The sequence below is a fragment of the Lissotriton helveticus genome, chromosome 5_1 (genome assembly GCF_964261635.1).
Source record: "Lissotriton helveticus chromosome 5_1, aLisHel1.1, whole genome shotgun sequence".
Lineage (NCBI taxonomy): Eukaryota > Metazoa > Chordata > Amphibia > Caudata > Salamandridae > Lissotriton > Lissotriton helveticus.
The window spans coordinates 1823122147-1823144655 of NC_136065.1; the positions used below are offsets into that span (position 1 = coordinate 1823122147).

Below are 22509 nucleotides of genomic sequence, written 5' to 3' on the forward strand. Positions count from 1 at the left end.
AAGGGAATGAAGCCAGACAACCCACCCTTTTGCACCCACCTGCCAACCAACGCTTAGCAACATGTGAGGGTAATGCCAGAGGGAATTCCGGTTTGGCGAATAGAGGGGTCATTGTAGAAGGGAACGACGAGAGACCAGCGGAATGCCCCACCTTGTACCAGACCTTGAATGTAGTGCTCGTAACCGGAGACGAGTAGAGAACCCAGGATCTATGAGCTCGTAGGAGCCAGGCTTCCCTCCAAATTTGTGAACCCGCCCCGGTTTGGTCCATGAAGGCCCAGTGCTTTTCCGTCGTGGGATGATTCCATTCTACCAGAAATCACAGTTGGGTGCCCTGGTAATACTGTAATCCTCCCTCCAGTTTTGAGCGTTGTAGCAGTTGTGTCTGCAGTCTGGGTTTCGTCCCACCCCAGATGAAGCGATACGTTGGAGCTGTCGAAGCTCTCCGGGCGCAGGAGAGAGGGAGCGCCTGGAAAAGGAAGAGGGCTGTAGTGAGCACGTTCGTTTTTATTGCAGCAATCCTACCAAGCCAGGATAAAGGCAGACTCTGCCAACGGGCTAAATCTTTACGTATTGTGGCCCCGAGTTCAGAGAAATTTGTCCGAGCGGTTTTGGGAAGGTCACTGTCCAGCACAATGCCCAGATATGGGAGTGTAGCATTCACCCATTGAAACTCGTACCGTGTGCCGATATTTTGTTCTGTGTCCTGTTGGGTGGTGAGATTTAGAATTTGCGATTTTGAAAGGTTCATCTTGAAGCCTGAAACTGCCCCAAATGCCTCCAATTCGGAGATGGTCGCCACTAAAGAGGAGAGGGGCTGGGCGACAGAAAAAATAATATAGTCGGCGTAAAGGCTGATTAGATGCTGATCCGCCCCAAACTTAATGTCCACGGCCTTGGGGTTATCCTGCAGCCTCTGAGCAAAGGGGTCCATGTATAGGGCAAAAAGAAGTGGAGAAAGTGGGCAGCCCTGCCTGTTGTTCAGTGTCACTCTGAACCCCTCCGAACTTACCCAATTCACATGGGCCGCTGCACTGGGCGTGCTGTATATGCTGCTTATCCAGTTCAAAAACCGGCCTCCCAACCCAAAGTGCTTGAGGGTCGCAAACAGATAGGGCCAGTGCCCCCTGTCTAACGCTTTTTCCACTTCTATTGTCAGCAAGAGTGCTTCTTTCCGAGAGCGTTGGACTTTGTCATTTAGGTGACACACAAGCTTGGTATTGTTCCCACCTTGACGCAAGGGGATAAACCCTCCCTGATCTGGGTCAACCAAGCCAAGCATCAGGGGGTTGTGGCGATGTGCCAGAATGCCCGCAAACAGCTGTGTGTCGGCGTTGAGCAGAGATATCAGGCGATAGGAGCTGCACTGTTCAGGGTCTTTCCCAGGTTTCAGGATAATAGAGATGGAAGCTTGCAGCAGGGATTCGGTCAGTGAGCTGGCCTCGGCATAGGAATTGAAAAGGCGGGTTAGAGAGGGGGCTAGTTGTGGGCAAAATGTCTTGTAAAAGATAGCAATAAAGCCTCCGGGCCCGGCACTTTCAAGGGCTTCAGTCTTGCGATTGTGGCAATCACCTCCTCGATCCTGATGTGTTGGCCACGTGCGTATGAGTCCAGTGATGGCAGTGGGGTGATCGCAGCGGACTGAAGGTAGAGTAGTGGGTCAGGGGCAGCTAAGTGATCTCTCATGTATAAATTGGTGTAAAATGCCCGGAACTCTGCCACTAAATCTGGGGCGTTGTGTGCAATCAGGCCCGAGCGTGTATGGATAGCTTTAACTGTGTTGGCGTGCTGAATGCTGTGTAAGCAGTGAGCTAGCATCCAACCCCACCCTCCCCCTTGTTAAAACCAACATGGAATTTGTGTTTACGCTGAGCATGGCATATTCTGCTTTGTCGAGATCAAGGCATTTAAGTTGGAGCTGTGCCTGTTCCAATTTACGGCCGATGCGGGGAGCACCGGTACATTTGTGGATGGACTCAAGTTCTAACACTGTTTTCCCAAGCTCCTCTCTTTTATACTTTCTAATTTTTCATATCCTGGGTTGATTTCGCAATAAGGGCACCTCTGGCAACTAATTTAAGGGCTTGCCAGACTGATGAAAGAGGGACCCCGCCAGTGTTATTAACCTCTAGGTAGTCAGTAATCACCTGTCTGATTGAGGACACTACATCAGAAGAGTGCCGCAAGATTTCGCGCAAGCGCCATGGAGGTTGCTGGGAGATGCACGTGGAAAGAAAGAAAGTGAGTGTAATAGCAGCATGGTCAAAGAGTCTGTAGTGAGTTCCCACACTGCTGGGGAGGCAAAAAAATGGTCCAGGCATGCGTATGTCTTATGGGCTGCGGAGAAGTATGTGTAGTCCCGCTCTGCCCGGTGCTGCAGGCGCCAGACATCACGTAGCCCACAGTTGGTCAGCCATGCCAACCTCTCCGGAGTGAATGCCCCTATCTGTACTATCTGCTGTGCAGAGCGGTCCATCCCCCAAATCCATGACTAGATTGAAGTCTCCCCTACACAAAGTGTCCGGGCTGGGGACTGGAGCACCCCGCCACTGCCTCTGTTAAAACGACTTCTTGATGCTCGTTGGGAGCATAAAGCGAGGCTATAGTGAAATTGAGCGTCCCTAACTGCAGTAAGTGGCCCTTAATCCCAAAACAGGTACCTAGGATTGACCTTCCAAAGCGACTAGAGAAAATAACCGTTACCGCCCCCTCCCTGATGACCAAAACTGCCATGGGAACTTCCTGGAATGCATTCTGTGGATGTCCTGCGCTAAAAGGTGCGTTTCCTGGAGCAGGCAAATATCCCACTGCAAGTGCCCCAAGAAATAGAGTATCGGTGCTCTTTCAGTGGAGTTGTTAAGGCCTTTTACATTCATACTAAGTAGTTTGACCTCCATGAAACAGGTGACTGGGAGAGCTAAGCTGGAGAAGGAAAGCGAGCCAGGGGACTGGCTGAACGGTATCTGAGGGCTCAAGAGGAGGGGTGCAGCCACCAATAAGAGCACGCACATCGCCAGCCCCGAACGTCATCAGTCGGAAGGAGAGCCCCAAAACGTTACCCCAACCCCTCAACAAAAAACAGAGCATTATAACAATCTAGTAGACCAAAGAGTCTTTCGAAACTTAAAAGTCTGAGTCCGGTGAGGCCAAGCCTCCCACCCCCATCCATGAATCGACCACCCTTCTAGGATTAAGCAGTTCCTCAAGAGGGGGGATCAGTTTCTTGTTTCTCTCCCCCGGTGAAGGAATGCAACACCTCAGATCTTTCTTTCGCCATGGCTGCGGGGTCTTGTCAATAGGGCGTAGATCTCAAGCCTCGCATGGGGCCATGGCTATTATCGCTTCGGGTCCTCTCCTTCGAAGAGGGGCGCTGGGAAGGCGAGTCAGGGTGTGTGATATCGAGGAGCTTATAAGCCTCAGACAGAGAGCATAGCTGTTGGGTCTTACTGTTTAATTAAAAGATAAGGCGAAATGGATGGCCCTAGGAATAGGAGATTCTGCGACACCGGAGGTGGCCAGTGATCGGATGGAAATATTTTCTTTTTAGAAGTGTGGATGCTGCTAGGTCTTGGAAAAGTTGATGGGGTGGCTGCGCAATTGTAGCTTTTGGTCCGATCAGGCTGCTCTGAGGATCGCCTTCTTTTCTGTGAAGTTGTGGACACAGACCACGATGTCTGCTGGTGGGCGGGCCGACTCTGTGACATCTGTCGAGCTTGATGTTCTTAAAAGAGTTCACTCCCATGATGATCCAAACAGCTCCTGCACGTATCCTTCCAAGTCTGTTCCCTCATCGCCCATAGGAGCCCCCGATGTGAATATTGTTTCTCCTGGACCTGTTTTCTTGGTCCTCGGCATGGGCCTGCAGGTCCAACTGCTGGTCCTGCAGGCGGATGATTTCTTGTTGGAGGGAATCGATTTCTGCGTCTCTGGATAGGGAGCCTTCTTCCACCACAGCCACTCTCTCTCCCACCTCATTGATGTTCTGGCACGCCTCCCTGAGCTCCATAGCAAGATCTTTTTTTACCTTTTTGAAGGTCTTCACGAGTGAGGTGAAAAAAGCTTCAATTAATTCAGGAGTCACCGAGCCGTCTACTCCCCTCATCTCCACTCTTCTGCTTAGGATCCTCCTCAATGGGGGCTCTCTCTTGGTGGGCATCTGTCGGACCCTTAAGCAGCACGTATTTGACAGATCGGTCTTTCGTGCTTTTGGCAGTAGCCATGATTTCGTGCTACCGTCGCTAAGGAGAAAATGGATGGGGGGGCACCAGGGTGGGCGAGCAGCAACCGCCAGAGCACCGGGGGCCTCGGGAACCCTGTGCGATGAGACAGCCCGGCAGTATCAAGATAGCTATGGGCTCAATTCTCCATAAGATCTGGAGGAAAATAACCAGCAATAGGCCGGCAGGCATCAATGGTCCCCTTCCAGAGACCGTTAAACCAGGGGGAGGGCTCCAGAAATCAGCAGGGCCATAAGGCTGAAGGAGGCTGGGCCGAACCTGTTCATAAAAGCTCGCCTGTTGCTGTAAACGCTGTCGGTGCCAGTCCCATCTGCAGCCCACGTGGGCCCCTGGCTCACTGATGAACCTCCGGAAAACACCAGTCACAGCAAGAGCCTAAAACAGCGCCAATGGATTGCGGGTGAGCTCCTCCCAGGGCAATCGGGCAGGGGACTCCAGGCAGGAAGGACCCAGGAGCAGAGGGACCCCGGAGGTCACCAGGGTAGGGGGGCACCCAGCAGTGCACACTGCCTACTCCCACGGCAAAGAGTCAGGGCCCGGCTTTTCCGCACACTTTCCATGGCCACTAGCCTCAGCGTTCAAATCAGTGCACTCCCTCCAGGGAGCTTGGGGGGGTGCCAACGCCCTAGCCGACCCTTCGCGGGAGGCGGTCACAGGTGAGGGTAAGTATCAGGGAGGCAGCCCAGTCACCGCTGTCCAGTTCTGCGTCACATGGGCCCTCGTGACTCACCGGGCCTCATCCAACGAATACGTTGTCTGGAACTGCCCATGTGAGGGCTGCCGATGCCGGGACCTCCGGTTTGGGGGGATCAACACGGCCCTCTTCTCGCACTGTTTCCATCTGGGGTGCAATCCACGGTTGAGAGGCAGTTCTCAGACCTCAATGTTCCTCATCTCCGTCTATACCCATCAGAGAACTGCTGAAAGAGCTGCGCAGTTGCAGGGGCCCCGTTCGGAGCCCTCGCGGCAGGCCTCATTTCCTTCTTCTCTCGGATCGTGCCAATTTAAGTTTAATCTGCGCCTCTCATTTCACCAGCCTGTGCCACCCTCCCTCGGGTGCAGAGAAGCCTCCTTTGTGTGTGGCTGAGACAGGAGGGGAATCTATTTTCGGTGCTTTTAATGGATGGAGGTCAAGTCGGAGACTTCTGCTCACTCCGCCATCTTGGACACGCCCAAGCATTCTTTTTAAAGTGTAAGAAGGTACAAAACAGTCAGTAGAAAAAAAATGAGCCTAAACTGACATTGTCTCAGGCCAGTGGATGAAGGTTCCTAAGCCAAAAAAGGCAATGCATGATCACTGCATGTTCGTTGTGAATGGCAGAAACACGATTACGCACCAACGTAAAAGTACATTTTAATAAGAAAAGCGAAGTTGAGAACTGGTTCAGGAGATCTTAAGTTATGGTTGAAACAAAAAGTTGTTTCAAAAGCCAATAGGGTGGGAAATGTCTCTCGCAAACAATCCAAAAAGGGTTTGGTATCGAGTCATCTAGAGGGGTATGTCAGTCGAAGAGTGCTTACATAGCTCCTACAGCTGAACCAGATTCAGTAAGCTTGGGGCTGCTGAGCGGCTTACTTAGAGTTTTTTCATATGCTCCCATATGTAGGCTGCCATTCAAGCAGTTGTTTTCTGGTTTCTCTCCGACTGATGTCATTGAAGGAGCATAAGGGTGGTACCTCCACTGAGACCAACTCCTCAAAGTTCTGTTTGATGAAGTTTTCTTTGATCAGCAGGTTTGTCTAGACCACAAAAGGCCCCATAGCCACTCTGCTTGTGAAACTGAATGCCTGAAACCAATCGGCTGCTCATTTCCCCAGCACTTCTTTAATTCAATACTGGAGTATAGAATTATGCATCCGAGGCACAACCAGCCCTTCCACTATTCATCATATGGGTAGGTATAATGGAGTCTTCCTTCTCCCAGGGGCTTCAAGCTGGAGCTAAGGTGCAGATGACTGGATCAGGGTTCTTAAGTGTGCCCTTGTAAACCTTGCCTTGAAAAATCTGAAGACTGCTCTAATGATTCAACTCAACCTAACAGCAATCTACTTGATCCCTGAACTAGTCGCTCATCTTTTTTTTTTATTATACACTTGTACCACCATCATAAAAAATTGCAGGCCACTAAAACGTGACTTTATTACCAATTGAATTCCCTGAGAAATTAAACCTGTCAGAGGTGGTGGAAGTTAGCCAGAATTCCAAGAAGGTAACAGCAGTTGTAACTCTCATTTAGAAATAATACAACACTTTTGTCGGCATGTTTCGGTACATGGCATGGGATGCCTTTTTATGTAAAAAAACATACAGAATCATTTTCTTCTACTGCAAATCGGGCATTTCAAGGTAGGCTACAGAGAGGCGGGGGTTGGGGAACAAGCCCAGCTCAGTGAACTTCTCTACTTGTTTCTTTTAAAGTAGTGCTTCCTCTCTTCATTTCAAGCTAGGATTTTCTGGCACCTAGGGAGACTTTGGGCCATTTGGTGGTGTTATCTCTTAGAAGTAGAGGCGGGCAGTCAGCAAATTCATAGAGCGTGCCAAGCAAAGGGTTTGACTTGGCTCTCGGAACCAAAGTACGAGCTGTGTACTTGAAAAAATCGGCAGGGAAAGCAAATATCATTCCACTGGGTAACATTTACTAAGAAACCGTCAAGAATACCCCATGCTCGGACGACGTTGCCAAGAGCAAACCAAAATATGCCCTGTTATCAAAATGTGCACACAAACAGAATTGTTTTATGTGAAGCAACACGTCTGTTAAACCATGTACAAGTGAGTTTTGTTTTGTGTGTATTGCACACCCTGAACTGAATGAGGCATTGTGCTCCTGAATTTTTACTGTCAAGGAAAGCAAGACTAATAATTTGTCTGGGATCACACAGTTCTTTCAAGCAAGGAATCATGCATATAAACTTGGGTCTTCTTTCTCCATTTAGCAGCAAAGGATTGAATTTATTCATGCTCAAATTTAGCAAATTGCATAGATAAATGCATGTGTCCAACTTCAAATCAATCTGATAATATGAAAGGTAATTAAGTGAACGCAAGATTTGCTATTTTGTTAACATAACTGGCTCTGTTCTCTCGACAATCGGAACACTTTTAGGAGAGTGACTCCTTAATAATGGCAGTTATGCATAATAAGGAGACGCCGCTAGGTTAGCTCTTGGATTATAGTTTTTGAAGAAACACATGGAAACGATCAACTAAGCTTAAGGCTGACAGGTTTTGCCACTGCTTTTGAACTCCGTTTACTCAGGGTAATTTTTGTGCAATTCAGTTTCACAACGGTGCTCAAATACTGTGCTGTTTAGCAGTTCATGTTTCGCTTTAATAAATGTATTGGGGATTCGGTGTAGTATTTAAGGCCCTTGTCAGTTCCATGGAACATGGACTTGCTTGGTTCCCTACCTCTACTCTGTCGATCTTGCAAACATTAGCTTGTTTGTTGTTTGAGGAAGAGGAGTTGTCTGCTCTTACATCTGATTTGGTGCTCACTAATTCATGCCGATCAATTAGTTGAGGCAGTGATTTGTCTCTGTTGAACAGGCTGATCACAGGAGCCCAAGCAGGAGGAAGGTGGTGAAAGGGGTGGAGCGAGGTAACGTGGAATATTGCTGCAGACATAGGCTCTTGGAGGCTCCACACATTGGAGAACAAACCAGGGTCACCAAAGACACAAGCTCTAAGAGTCCTACTGAGCCTCCAGTAAGGTGAACTGCACCATGCAGGAGGACAGATGCACTATTCTGGTTCACTTTGCCTCCAATGACTAGTTCATGAACATGTGACTCGCCTCCTGAACTGACGTGCTTCTGCACGATTCCTCAGAGTGCAGTTTTGAGTGGCAGGCTGCACCCTTAATGAAGCCGTGTAAAGCACCCCATATTTTTTCTGAAGTACTGGCTGATTCTTTTTCTACCTGAGCGGGGCTGGAAGACTATAGGACAGCCAGAAAGGAGCGAAGACCTTTCTCACAAAAAGCATCAAGGGGCCAGAGCCATAACTCGGCGGAAGGCCTGGGAGTACAGTTGGCAAAATAGCCCTCCAGTCTGCTTGCTTCATGAACAAAGCAGCACAAAGGGGGCCCAAAACGAGAAGAGAAGCATGTCAAAAGGATTACCGGAAGTGGGGCAGGGGGCTTAGGATGCCAAGGACGAAGGGTGCCTAATAAGTCATGTCCATAGTTTGAACAGACCCAACCTACCCATGTATATAAATGGAGTGCCGGGCAGGCAGGAATCCTGTACGTAACAAAACATTTACCATCCACCCGCCCCAGGACAATGGGTATAAAGGGAATGATCAACGAGGTAATAAGTTGCTGGAGCGCAGCACAAAGGAGCAATACGACTCTTCAGATTAAATACTCCACAGATAAATTGACCTATGAGAGGGCATCAGCTAAAAAGCAGATATTTGGAATGTCAAACTGCAGGGTCAGGTGGAAAATAAAAGGATGGGTTACCTCCAAAAGCAGATATGGCACTCGCAGCGCGAGTCTGCCTGAAGGCCCGCTTACAGGAGCAAGTTGATTGTTAGTGAGTGAAGGCTAGAATCTGTAGGCGGGATAACCAGTTAGAGAATTGAACGCAAAGACACTCCCAGCATTTGGTTCAATTGGGAGGCAATGACTATTATTAAGAAATGTTGCCTTCCCATGGTAATTTATTGTATATTTTGTACTATGTTTAATTACCTGCAACCAAATTATTTGCTCTATTACTTCTGCGTCCATTCATCCCCTTCAACTTGTCTCTGCAATTATGTTGGTTGGTAAATGGGTTTCTGGGCTTAGAGTGGCCCACATGCTCTGGTTAGTGGCTGTGTGCGAAGCACTCGCCAAGAACCATGAAGGGAACTCATCATTGACTGCAAGTCAGAGAGCTGCTATGTTCACAATTGCATCACCAGTTATGAGTCCCCTTGAACATGTCAATGAATGAAGAATGTAGACAACTGATTCATCCTTTATTATCTGTGCATTACAATCTCTACAGTTGTGTGGTTTACACGGACACCGAAGCCCTGGACCGTATTAAGGGTGAAAGTCCCTTCTTCTACATTACTGTAGTAGCCTTTCACCCTAGAGGACAAGACAGCTCATAAAAGGCCTGAAGACTAACCATGGCCCAATCCTTTGAGTTCTTATTGTCGGTCTATCCACTTTCTCTTAATTTCAGTCCAAGTCTTTACCTTCGGGTAGCTCATTAGCTGCACATTTCTCTAGCTAAATTCAGTCTGGAAGATTTTCAATACATAATCAGGCACGTCTCTCTCTCTACTTTTTTATTATTAAAAGGGCCCAAACAATAGCAGCCATTTAGATCGCCTCCAAGTGAAAGAGTTGGTCAGAAGGTCTTTTTAAGTTGGCTAGAGAAAACCAACATTTTCTTTTTTTTAAATAGATGGTATGATTGCTGCTTAATTTAACAGTTACTGCTGAGCTTCTGCATGCCACAAATTCAGGTTCCAGCAAGGAAATGCTGTGATTTTGAGGTCGGCAAATTAAATACCACTAAAATTGGCAACTTGAAAGCCTGCTATTTCCACGGCAGAGATACAACTTTATTATTATCAAAAGTACGGAAAATCTAATTCTAGCAGTCCGATAATTGGAGTGTGGTTTCTTCAGCTGTCGGACTTATTTCATGTATTTCCTTATATGTGACAGGTCTATCACATATTGGATGTCTGTGCAGTTCTGTGATAAGGCATATGTTCTGGGGCTACAGGAATAAGAGTCTACCTCATCCTGGTCAAACTGGAACCCGTCTGAGAGAATGCTTCTTCTTCTGCTTGTGATAACCTTTTCATCGTAAAAATTTTTACTTAATGTTTTCGCTTTTCCTGCTTCAGCCTACCTCTCCTGTAACATTAGTAACACATCTTTCCTTTTCTAATCTCTCTTCTCTCTGCACTTGTCGCCTGTTTTTCTCTTCTGTTTGCTTTCAACTGTATGACCGTAGCAAGATTTGACCTCTTCTGCTTATTCACTTGCTCTATCGGTCTCAAATACTGCCTTTCATCATCTCATTAAACCCTCATTTTACGTCTCTTTGCTAGCTGCCTTTCTCTTTCCGTCTCGAGTTCTGCTTATGCATAGTCTTTAATTGTATTCATAGCTTGGTCCCTTCTGATCGCACTTCGATCTGCCTTGCTGGTTAGGCATGTGCCTCCTATTGATTCAAATCTTTTGGCCCTTCTTGTCCCCAAGTTGTGAAACATCCTACAACTCTGTGCACTTCTCATTCTCCTTTCACCTTTTTTGGGCTTCTCTGAAATCCCATCTTCTCACAGTTTCTACTTCCCTTTCCTGGCGTATTGAATTCACCATTTGTGTGCGACACTATCAAGTTCTGTTCTTTATATATATGTTTCAGTGTTTGCTTAATATTTCCATTGTACAACACTTATGCATAGGTGCTATGTAGATCAAATAGAGTAAGCAATATTAAAATGAATACAAGGGCTGTTTAAATTTAGCCTGGTTATCTGGACTCAGCAGAAAGAAGAGATCCAAACCAAAGAAAACTAGGGAAGCACTCACGGCAGATATATTTCCTGCATATACTTTTTTGTTACCACTCACTGTCTGAGTGATACATGCCAATGGACAAATGCTCCTAATGGGTGGGTGAAAACAAGATGAAAGGTACAGGTCATAAATTGGGGTCTTTAGGATTTGTAATAGACCGCATTAGTGTGCAGGTATTTAAATATGCTGGTGCTGCCATAAGTTGTAGTAAGAGCAGAAGAAAGTAAACTAAGTGGCACTGATGGTCTAGGGATTATTGAGAGATTTTTATGCTTTGGAGATCGAGGTCAACAGATGCCTATTTGCATCAAAGACATTAGTTGTGTGTTTGTTTTGTATTCCACTTTGAAGAACCAACGTTGTGTGGGATTAGGCTGAACCAAAGACCTTGCTAGGAGACCATGAGTTTTCCATGATGATTGTGCCCACTCTTTGGGTGCACGGAATCTGGCCAAATTGTAAACTAACTTTCTCCATCCTCTGCCAAGGCAAAACCTCACCATCCCTTCTCTCTCCTTAGAATCCAAATTCACCCCGAAGACCCAAATCTTTAAAACACAAGAATGGTAAGTGCTGGAACTTTTAACCAAGATATGGGTGTTTAAACAGCGGGGCCATGTGACTGACGGAGACCAATATGTTGCGAGGTTGCTGAGAAATTGGTGGGGTGTGACTGGATATTTGTTTAAGTTCATAGATTAAACACTGGCTCTGCCAAGGGATATTAGTTCAGAACTGATATCTTTTTTTCTTTCAGGGGATCTGGGTGGGAATTCGGATCCCTTTAAAGTAAGTGTTACTCTCACACGTTAACATGTCCGGCGCTTTCTTGCGTCACTGTGCAACACATCTCTGCCCCTTTTCTTGCTGAAATTATGCCACTTTGTTGCTTTCTAGTCTTGTGGCGCATTTCCTCTCAGCCCCCTTTCTAGCCTTGGGGTATTTGTCATTCAGTCTGTTAGGAACTTGGTTGTTGCTCTTCCTTTCCTCTGTCTGTGTTTTATTCGTCATTTTCTCATAGTGCTGATGAGTGATTTATTAGTTCATGCTGTGGCGGGGAGGGGAAGAGTGATGGACTGAGCTGCAGAAGACCTATGTTTGGTTTTAGGTCAATCAAAGGTAGAAGTAATGTTTGAAATTAAAATAATATTTACTTTTTGTTTACAGTATAACAATAGCTGTGGAATCAATTATGAAACTTTGGGTCCTGAGGAGTTGCGCACACTGCTCACCACGGTAAAGATTCAATCTTATTTTCATCCTTATCAGGAGAGGGCCCTGCTCACTGTAAACAGAGTTGAAATCCTCCTTGCTTAGTGGACAGCCCTGCCATCTGTCATATAATTCTCAACCCTAGTGTTGGGCCTTCCTAGAAATGTGAAAATTATAGTGAGCATAATCCTGCGGTGTATAGTCCGTAGATACAGTTAGCCTTGTGGAATTCAGTCTGCATTCATGGCAGTTCCTGTAGGAAACCGTGTAAAGGGACCCCTCATCCCCAAGCATGTATTTGCCTGCAGTGTTCCATTACATGATCCTCATACATAACAAATGTACCGTGGGACTCCTTTATAGTTTTACCTTTTTGAGCAATGACTGGTAATGGAGTCAATCAATATAAATTTGCATCATGATTGTAACAATTATTCATTTAATGCACACAAAGTAGCATGACCCTCCATTCTTCTTCACAGAAATAAAGGTTCGAGGCGTATGAGCTGTAGATCGTATAGTTATGCATAGATCGCCATCTGGTGTTGGGCTGGGATGTTTGCACTTTGTTTCTGTCTTGGAAGAAGTCTTTGTAGTCATGAAGTAGGTGACTCCTCCTTAGGACGATAGTGCGCATGGGCATCGACTCCATCTCAAGATCGTTTTTTTTCCGCCATCGGTTTCGGATGTGATTTGCTGCGCTCTGGGTCGGTATCTGTTTCGAACCCCCCTTCACACAATCCCTCTCCACTCAACAGTACTGTCTCCATTGCGTTTCCCTTTCGATGTGCATCTTTAAAAACAAACTCCAATCTTAGACGCGGGCGGTAGAGCCTATCCGCGCCAACCTCGCCTGCAGTCAATGGAAAGGACTCCTCTCAAAAAATGCACTGGGTGTGGGGCTAAGTTCCCACACACGGACTTGCACGAGGTTTGTAATCTCTGCCTCTCTCTGGAGCACGAAGACAGAAACTGCGAGGCCTGTGCATCATTCAGGTCGAAGAAAACCATTCGTGACAGTCTGGCTCAAGGTCACGAAATGTCTCGCGGAAGCAGCTCGATTCCGGACATCTTCGGAGCAGATCCCTCTGTCCAGCCGGAGCAACAAGGTGATGAAGAAGACGTCTCCGAGACCGACAACTCCGACGTCAAAGAGGAGACCATCTCCCCGGCTCAGCGGTCCAGGAGTACCGAAACCCCTCTCCCAAAACCCAAACCTAAGGCTCCAGTAGCACCCTTGCCCCTCTAGTTGACACCAGCAACATGGCTCAGACGCCCCACCTTCAGGCCCGGCTATGAAACCTAAAGATACACCTTCTGGCTCAGGCTTGAGCCGCCCCATTCCGGTGCCGAAAAGTCACCCTCTGCACCGAAGCACAAGACCTAAGATTTGCAACGCCTTTCTTCATCGGCACCGAAAACCGCCTCGACGCCAAAGCCCTTGGCGTCGAAACATACCAAGGACAAACATTCGGAGCCGAAAAAAGTCTCAGAGCCACAAACTCCTATAACAAAACCTAAGGAGTCCAAGACCCCACAGGAAACTTCAGACACTCGGTCCAAAGAACATTCGGACCCAAAATCATCGGCATGGAAAGAAGACATTTTATCCACACAGTCTGTACCTGAGTTTTCAGATCCAAAACCAAAAACTTTTTTTTTTTTGATCCACAGACTGGCAAAGACGTTGTAAATCCTCCAAAAAAGAGTAACCGCACACTTCAGAAGAATCTGAAATACCCTTGAAACTAAAGGAGATCAATACTAACACCTCTCCACCTCCTTCTCCCCCCCCAGCTTATCCAAAAATGTCTCCACCACACTCCCCACAACATACTTTTTCATCTCAAACATTAGATGATGAAGATGATCATGCTGATGGGGTGGGAATATAGATCCAGATGGGGATGATGATGATGATGCACAATCCATCCCCACACAACGTAGACCCTTGGGATGACTACAATACAGATCCCGACCAACATTATGACCCAGATCTTTATCCATCTAGGCCACGGGTACTCAAAGTATGGCCCGCGGGCCGCCAGCGGCCCGGCACGCCTTCCTTGGCGGCCCGCGGACCTTGCAGACACCAGACCCATGTTTTAAAAATCATTTTAAAAGAGTGTCTGCAACCGGAGCGAGACTCTGCTGCTCTGTGGGGGCCGGGCGGGTGACTCATTCATTCCAACGATAGTCCGCGTGGAGCTGCAGGGGTGCCAAGAGGTGAAATGACACAAAGCCCCATTAACATGCAAATGGACCTTTAAAGACCTGTTAAGTGCTCGAGTGCGCTGTGTGTGTGCGCCCTAGAAGCCATCTCCGCCCAGGCACACACAGGCAGGGTGAGATGACAGAGGGAGGTAGAGGGAGGGAGCTAGAGGGAGAGGAAGTGAGGGAAAAGGGGGAGAGACAGAGGAAGATGGAGGGAGGGAGGGAAAGCGAGGGAGACAGAGGGGAGGGAGAGAGAGAGGGAAAGGGAGGGAGAGGGAGACCGAGAAATTGAAACCGTGAAAGGGAGACAGACCGAAGGAGGGAGGCTGAGGGTGGGAGACGGAGTGAGGAAGGCGGGGGGAAGGAGAAGTGAGGGAAGGGGAGTAAGTGAGGGAAGGGGAGTAAGGGAGTGAGGGAAGGGGAGTGAGGGAGGCGGGGGGAGGGAAGCAGAAGTGGGAGTGAGGGAAGGGGAGTGAGGGAAGCAGAAGTGAGGGAAGGAGAGTAAGAGAGGGAGGGAGTGAGGGAAGGGGAGTGAGGGAAGGGGAGTAAGGGAGTGAGGGAAATGGAGGGAGGGAAGGGGGAGTAAGGGAGTGAGGGAAGGGAGTAAGGGAGTGAGGGAGGCAGAGAGGGAGGTGGGTGGGTGGGAGTGAGTGAGGGAAGGGGAGTGAGGGAAGGGAGTGGATGAGGAAAGGGGGGAGGATGAGGAAAGGGGGGAGGATGAGGAAAGGGGGGGAGGATGAGGAAGGGGGGGAGGATGAGGAAGGGGGGGGAGGATGAGGAAGGGGGGATGAGGAAAGGGGGGAGGATGAGGAAAGGGGGAGGATGAGGAAAGGGGGAGGATGAGGAAAGGGGAGTGAGGGAGGGAGAGGGAAGGGGAGTGAGGGAGGGAGAGGGATGGGGAGTGAGGGAGGGAGAGGGAAGGGGAGTGAGGGAGGGAGAGGGAAGGGGAGGGAGAGGGAAGGGGAGTGAGGGAGGGAGAGGGAAGGGGAGTGAGGGAGGGAGAGGGAAGGGGAGTGAGGGAGGGAGAGGGAAGAGGGAGGTGGAAGTGAGGGAAGGGGAGTGAGGGAAGGGGAGGAAGGGGAGTGAGGAGTGAGGGAAGGGGAGAGAGGGAGGCAGAGGGAGGTGGAAGGGAGGGAGGGAGTGAGGGAAGGAGTGAGGGAGGGGGAAGGCGGAGCATGGGAAGGCGAGTGAGGATGAGAAAAGGGGAGTGAGGATGAGAAAAGGGGAGTGAGGGAGAGGGAAGGGGAGTGAGGGAGAGGGAAGGGGAGTGAGGGAGAGGGAAGGGGAGTAAGAGTGAGGGAAGGGGAGTAAGGGAGTGAGGGAAGGGGAGTAAGGGAGTGAGGGAAGGGGAGTAAGGGAGTGCGGGAAGGGGAGTAAGGGAGTGCGGGAAGGGGAGTAAGGGAAGGAGTGAGGGAAGGGGAGTGAGGGAAGGAGTGAGGGAGGGGGAGCATGGGAAGGCGAGTGAGGATGAGAAAAGGGCAGTGAGGGAGAGGGAAGGGGAGTGAGTGAGGGAGAGGGAAGGGGAGTGAGGGAGAGGGAAGGGGAGTGAGGGAGAGGGAAGGGGAGTGAGGGAGAGGGAAAGGGAGTGAGGGAGAGGGAAGGGGAGTGAGGGAGGGAGAGGGAAGGGGAGTGAGGGAGGGAGAGAGAAGGGGAGGGAGGAAGGGAGAGGGAAGGGGAGGGAGAGGAGAGGGAAGGGGAGTGAGGGAGAGGGAAGGGGAGTGAGGGAGAGGGAAGGGGAGTGAGGGAGAGGGAAGGGGAGTGAGGGAGGGAGCGGGAAGGGGAGTGAGGGAGGGAGCGGGAAGGGGAGTGAGGGAGGGAGCGGGGAGGGAGGAAGGGAGAGGGAAGGGGAGTGAGGGAAGGGGAGTGAGGGAGGCAGAGGGAAGGGGAGTGAGGGAGGCAGAGGGAAGGGGAGTGAGTGAGGGAGGCAGAGGGAAGGGGAGTGAGTGAGGGAGAGGGAAGGGGAGTGAGGGAGAGGGAAGGGGAGTGAGGGAGAGGGAAGGGGAGTGAGGGACGGAGGGAAGGGGAATGGGGGAGAGGGAAGGGGAGTGGGGGAGAGGAAAGGGGAGTGGGGGAGAGGGGGAGAGGAAAGGGGAGTGAGGGAGAGGGAAGGGGAGTGAGGGAGAGGGAAGGGGAGTGAGGGAGAGGGAAGGGGAGTGAGGGAGAGGGAAGGGGAGTGAGGGAAGGGGAGTGAGGGAGAGGGAAGGGGAGTGGGAGTGAGGGACGGAGTGAGGGGAAGGGGAGTGAGTGGGAGGGAGAGAGGGGGAGGAAGGGAGGGACAGGGAGAGGGGAGGAGAGGGAAGGAGACAGAGGGAGTGACCCAGTCAGAGTGAGGGGGAGAGGGAGGGAAGGAGAGAGAGAGAGGGGGGGAGAGAGAGAGGGAGTGAGACAGTCAGAGTGAGGGAGACAGAGGGAGACCGGGAGAGGGATGGAGGGGGGGCGGGAGGGAGGGAGGGAGCCAGAGAGAGATAGAGGGAGGGAGCCAGAGAAAGATAGAGGGAGGGAGAGAGAGAGAAAGAGAGATGCGAGTATGCCAGGTCTGGTGGCTCAGTGGACGAATGCGTCCGCTGCAGGAACCTGTGTCCAACCTCATAGTCACCGTTTTTTTTGTTGCTCTAGCCCCTCCCCCACTGACTCCGCCCCCACCGGTGCGGCCCTCAGACACAAACCACACTGTAATTTTTGCCCCCGAGAGAAAGTTTGTGAGTACCCATGATCTAGGCCATCACCGCCAGATGACAATATTGGGTTTGTGCAACTAATCAATTGGGCTGCCCAATATCAAGGGGTACAATTACATTCTGATCCCTTAGAGGAAGATTTCTTGCTTGAAACCTTTGCATCCTTACAAAAATCCACTCACACCCTGCCAATGTTAAAAGGCATGCTTAAACATGCCCCAGAAGTTTTTAAGAACCCTGTCAGAACCAGGATTCTCAATACCAGGATAGACAAAAAGAATAAGGCAGCTCCCATTGACCCAGTTTACATTAAAGGTCAGGTCCCTTTGGATTCTCTTGTAGTGTCTAATGCGCGCAAGAGTGCAAACTCAGAGTGCAGACGACACCCCTCCTCCTGATAAGGAGTCCAAGTTAACAGATGCAGCTGGTAAACGTATTGCATCACAGGCCGCAAACCATTGGCAGATTGCCAATGCCCAAGCTTTATTGGTCAGGTACGACCGGGGTCATTATGACAAGCTTTAACAGCTCATGCAACACCTTCATAACCAGTACAAACTAAAAGCCAACGACCTTATACACGAGGGGAAATTGATCACAAACACCTCAATTAAATGTGCGCTCATCGCGGCTGATACCGCATCTTTATTTATTTATTTATTTGCAAAGTTTTATATAGCGCTGGCTAGACCCGGAGGTATCAGAGCGCTTTACATGAGGATCAGCAAGTTACAGGATACATAGTTAAAACCGTTTGAATCAAAGGGGCCAGACTCCTGTATAGCTGCATAGGACAACTCCATCGGCCAAGGTTGCTCGGTCTCCGTGGTAGGTACATGCAGATTTGGTATCCACCCAGGGGGCGTCGTCATTGTTCCATCGAAGGGGGAGAGAAGGAGACACATAACTGGGAGACGAGGAAAAACAATGTCAGATGACCGGCTGGGTAGGTGACGGCCAAGGGGCCAGACTCCTCTATAGCTGCATAGGACAGCTCCACCGGGCATCCGCCAAGGTTGCTCGGGATCCGTGGTAGGTACAAACAGTTTTGTAATTTACACCAGTTGAATCCTGATTGCTCCAACACGGGCCCGATAGCCATGGTTCACAACCCTCTTGGAACTATCAGTAATTCCTCATCAAAAGCTACTCCTCTCACCCAAGCTTCTCACTCAGAACCATGGAGAAATAAGACCTCCAGATCCCAGTCAACTCAATCTTGCGATCTGGCACCTGAAATCTACCGCCAGATTGCATGAACATCATTAAAGAGGCTAGATGTCCTACCACTAGGCCTTGCTATGCCGCGAAGTGGAAAAGATTTGTAATTTACTGTACAAATAACAGCAACCCACTAGATGCTTCTATTCAAAACATCATTTGCTACCTTTTGCATCTACAACAATGTAACCTAGCGTATACATCCATTGGACTACACCTCACTGCAATAGCAGCCTATCTCCAAAACAGACAACACCTGTCTTTGTTTAAGGTGCCAGCTATCAAAGCGTTTATGAAGGACTTAAAAGAATAATTCCACCCTCTCCAGTATGGAACTTAAATGTGGTCCTTACCAGACTCGTGGTTCCCCCCATTTGAACCTCTGCATAAATGTGAATTACAATTTCTCACCTGGAAAGTAGCTTTCCTGGTTGTGGTCACCTCTCTCTGAAGAGTCTGTGAATCATTTCTACAAATTCATAACAAAGTGGTTCTTGGGACAAAATTTCAACCTAAAGTCGTGTCTGCTTTCCACCTTAACCAGTCTGTAGAACTACCAGTATTTTTCCCTCTACCAGACTCAGTAGCAGAACGAGCTCTTCACATGCTAAACGTGAAAAGAGCGAGACTTTACTACATTGAAAGAACAAAATCCTGTAGAAAGACTTAACTTTTTGGGGGTTTCTCCCTACCTCAAAAGGGCAATCCTATCTCAAAAACAGGGATTCCGAGGTGGATTGTTAAATGCAACCAAATATGCTACGCTAAAACCAAACACACATTAACCATTCCCCCTAGAACTCATTCCTTACGTAAACTATGGGCATGTATGGCATTCTGAGGGAACATTCCCCTAGATGACATCTGCAAAGCAGCAACTTGGTCTACACCACAGACCTTCACAAAACACTATTGTGTAGATGTGCAGGCAAAACAACAAGCTAGTGTGGGCCAGGCAGTATTAAGAACACTTTTTCAAACCACTGAAACAGATACAGGTAGCCACCGCTAAAGAGGTAACTGCTGTATAGTCTATGCATAAGTATACGATCTGCTGTTCATATGCCTCGAACGGAAAATGCTACTTACTAGTAGGCATCTGTTCTTGGCATGTAAAGCTGTAGATTTGTATACGCCCACCCGCCTCCCCGGATACCTCTGTCTGTTCCAGTATTATCTCATTTATATACATTACATATGGACATCCTTTTCTATTTCTTACTAACTCCATCATAACCATCTGGAGTTGATGCCCATTTGCACTATCGTTCTAAGGAGGAATCACCTACCTCGTGACTACAAAGACTTCTTCCAAGACAAAAACGAAGTGCAAACATCTGAGCCCAACACCAGATGGCTATCTATGCATAAGTATACGAATATACAGCTCTACATGCCAAGAACAGATGCATACTGGTAAGTAGCATTTTCATTATCTTATCAAACAAAATAGTGCTATACCATAAGTGGTTGTAAAGCAGAGAGTGCAGTGCTCCGGAAAGTGCAATACTATATACAGATTTACATAAACACTTTTAACACCCAGGGTTGTGCACATTCTAAACAACAAAATCCTGCCACAAGTCTCATTGAGATTTTCAGTATGAATCAGTGTAATTACTGCTGAGGGTGTATTGTTGACGTTTCGATCCAATTATAAATTGACGGGCCCCATCAGGACTAAGGACATATGTTAATTCTAGAGCACTAGCAAGGTACGCAACTACTACTTCTCCAAATTTGCTTCCTTCACAGCTCCCTATGTTAAGGCAGTGGTTTGTCAGTACACCCAGTCACTGAATGAATTGGGTATGAGTCCTATTCTGCTTCAAGGCGCTGCATGTTAGTGCAGAACGAGAATGGCGCTCCGTGTCTAGACGTTCTTCAAAGCTCTTCCACAGTTGCTAATACTTTGTATCTGTGTGTAGAAGAATCAATCTGCCAGGGATGGTTGGAGTGTGGCTCATTTGTACCAATGTCTCAAGTAACCTGTTGAGTTTTAACTAAGCACTCTGACCTCCCATTGCAGATAGAATAAATCCTATTGGACTCAAATACAAAGTATTGGTAATCGCAGATAATGAATAAATATATGTTCGAGGCATATGAGCTGTAGATCATATGCTGTGCATAGATTGCCATTTAGTGTTTGGTCGCGATGTTGGCACTTTGTTTTTCTTCGAAGCAGTCTTTCCAGTCACGAGGTAAGTGACTCCTCCTTTCGGTGATAGTGCGCATGAGCATTGACTTCATTGTTAGATTGTTTTTTTCCGCCTTCTGGTTCGGGTGTGAATTGTTGCGCACTGGTTTGGCACGGTTCTTTGGGCCCCCTTTGACGCGCAATCCACTACCCTTGACGGTATTGTTTATCGATCGTGTTTCCCATTCTCCACGTATTGTTTACATTAAAAAACCTTCGGTCAGAACATTCGAGAGGCCGTTGGGCCTACCTTCGCCGAGGATCAGTAGCAGTCGATGGAATGGACTCCATTCAAGTTCTGTCCAGGTTGTTGCGCTCAGTTTCCACGATCTGACCTGCACGAAGCGTGCAACCTCTGCCTACCACCGGAACACAACGAGAATGACTGCAACGCATGTATGTCCTTTCGATCGAAGAAAACGCTCCGTGACCGTCGGGCTTGACGTCACAAAATGTACCAGCAAAGTAGCTCCGCGGTGGATCTCCTCTGAGAAGAATCCGAATACGAAGAATCGCAAGCGCAGGAAGCCAAGAAGGAGGAGAAACATATCTGTGTCTAAAGCCGACTCTGATGCCGAAGACCTCACACCGGGACAAAGGATCGTGAGTAAAGAGACTTTCTTCCCCTACCATCTCCTCCATAAAAAGGCTCCGGTCCCTCCCCTGTCTTCGGGCCAAAGATGGCACCGAGAAAAGGTTTCCAGCTCCCCGGCACTGAAACATAAACAGCCTTCCGGGTCTACTCGTCCCCACTACGGTGCTGACCCGAAACCTTCGGCGTCAAAATTCAAACACCTTTTAGTTTCCGTGCCACCGGTCTACAAACCTAAATCTTCGGAGCCAACTTTCGACACCAAATCCGGCGTCTAAAGAAAGTACTTTAAATAAAGAGCCTCTGACCAATCTTCCATCTTTGGATCCGAAAAAGGAGATTGTGATTAATCCAGAAACTGGAAAAATGAATGCCAAATTTCCTTAGAAAAAGAAAATGGACTTACAAGAAGGCTACCACATTCTTCTAAAAAGGAAAAATGTGGGTACTAATCCTTCTCCACCTCCTTCAAACATTGATACTAATTTACTCATTACATCTACACATTCTCCTCCACCAACATCACCTGACCCACAGGGGATGGGGTTACAGATGACTACACACCACAGGATACTGACCCTTTGGGATAATTATAATGCTGTCCCTCAGCCAGATAATGATCCAGACCTATATCCATCCAGACCCTCTTCTCCACGCGATATTTGATATATTGAGCTCGTTAACAGAGCTGCACAATATCATGGGGTAGAGTTTCTTAGAGAAACTTTAAAAAAAAAAAATTATTTGTCAACTTTTTTTATTGAGCATACAATATTCATACATTACATGCATATCCATACGGCAAGTGTCAGCAAAGTAACGCTCAGTAAATTCCAACATAACAAAGCCAAAGGTCACATTGAGCAGTATAAGGATATGAGCACCATACATAATACAGAATGGAATGAACTTCTTTCAAGTGCATCAACCCCCCCCACCCCCAGCATTCCAGAGTGTGATGATAATGTCCGAGCATAACAAGGAGTCCTGATAACAGTGTTCTAAGTTGCGTGGCTCATTCAGAGTCTATCAGTACAGGTCAATAAGTACTCCCGCAGAGGGGCCCAGACATCCTTGGGACGTGACGAGAGTGGCAGCTCTTCTGCATAAGTTTCCAGCTGATCCTTACAATACACCATCAGCCTGATTCATCATTCTCCCGTTTTGCGAGCCCCTAATAGCGATTCATAAGGAATCGCTATTAAGGACTTGCAAAACTGGATTCATGTAGGATTTGCTAAATAAATTGCGATTCCTACACATTCCTTATTTGCGATTAGCAAATTGCTAATTGCAAATAAGGAATAACTCCCCATTCATTCCTATGGGCCTAAAGGCACACGCTGACATACTGGCTCCTCATCTGCTAGAGATGTACGCTGAAGCGTATGAGTCAGGCCGTCTCCCCCCTTCGCTACGACAAGCAATGATCATTACACTTTTAAAGAAAGACAAATCGCCAGACCGCTGTGAATCCTACCGCCCACTGTCCCTCATAAACCTGGACACCAAGATTCTGGCGAAAATTCTCGCTACAAAGCTACAGCCTAAAGGCCCATAGGAATGAATGGGGAGTTATTCCTTATTTGCGATTAGCAATTAGCTAATCGGAAAT

At 48.2% G+C, this 22509-nt stretch overlaps 1 protein-coding gene across 3 annotated transcripts in view; it reads left to right on the forward strand.

Moving 5' to 3' along the window:
• The window catches only part of ATXN7L3 (ataxin 7 like 3), a 157156-nt gene that overhangs the window by 32469 nt on the left and 102178 nt on the right, over nt 1–22509 (forward strand). For 2 of the 3 annotated variants that reach the window (XM_078645195.1, XM_078645194.1), the window contains exons 7-9: nt 11298–11343; nt 11535–11566; nt 11945–12013. The exons of the other annotated variant lie outside the window; for it this stretch is intronic. In XM_078645195.1, coding sequence (XP_078501321.1) covers nt 11298–11343; nt 11535–11566; nt 11945–12013 — 147 coding nt within the window. The remainder of the gene's footprint in view (nt 1–11297; nt 11344–11534; nt 11567–11944; nt 12014–22509) is intronic. 3 annotated transcript variants of the gene reach the window in all.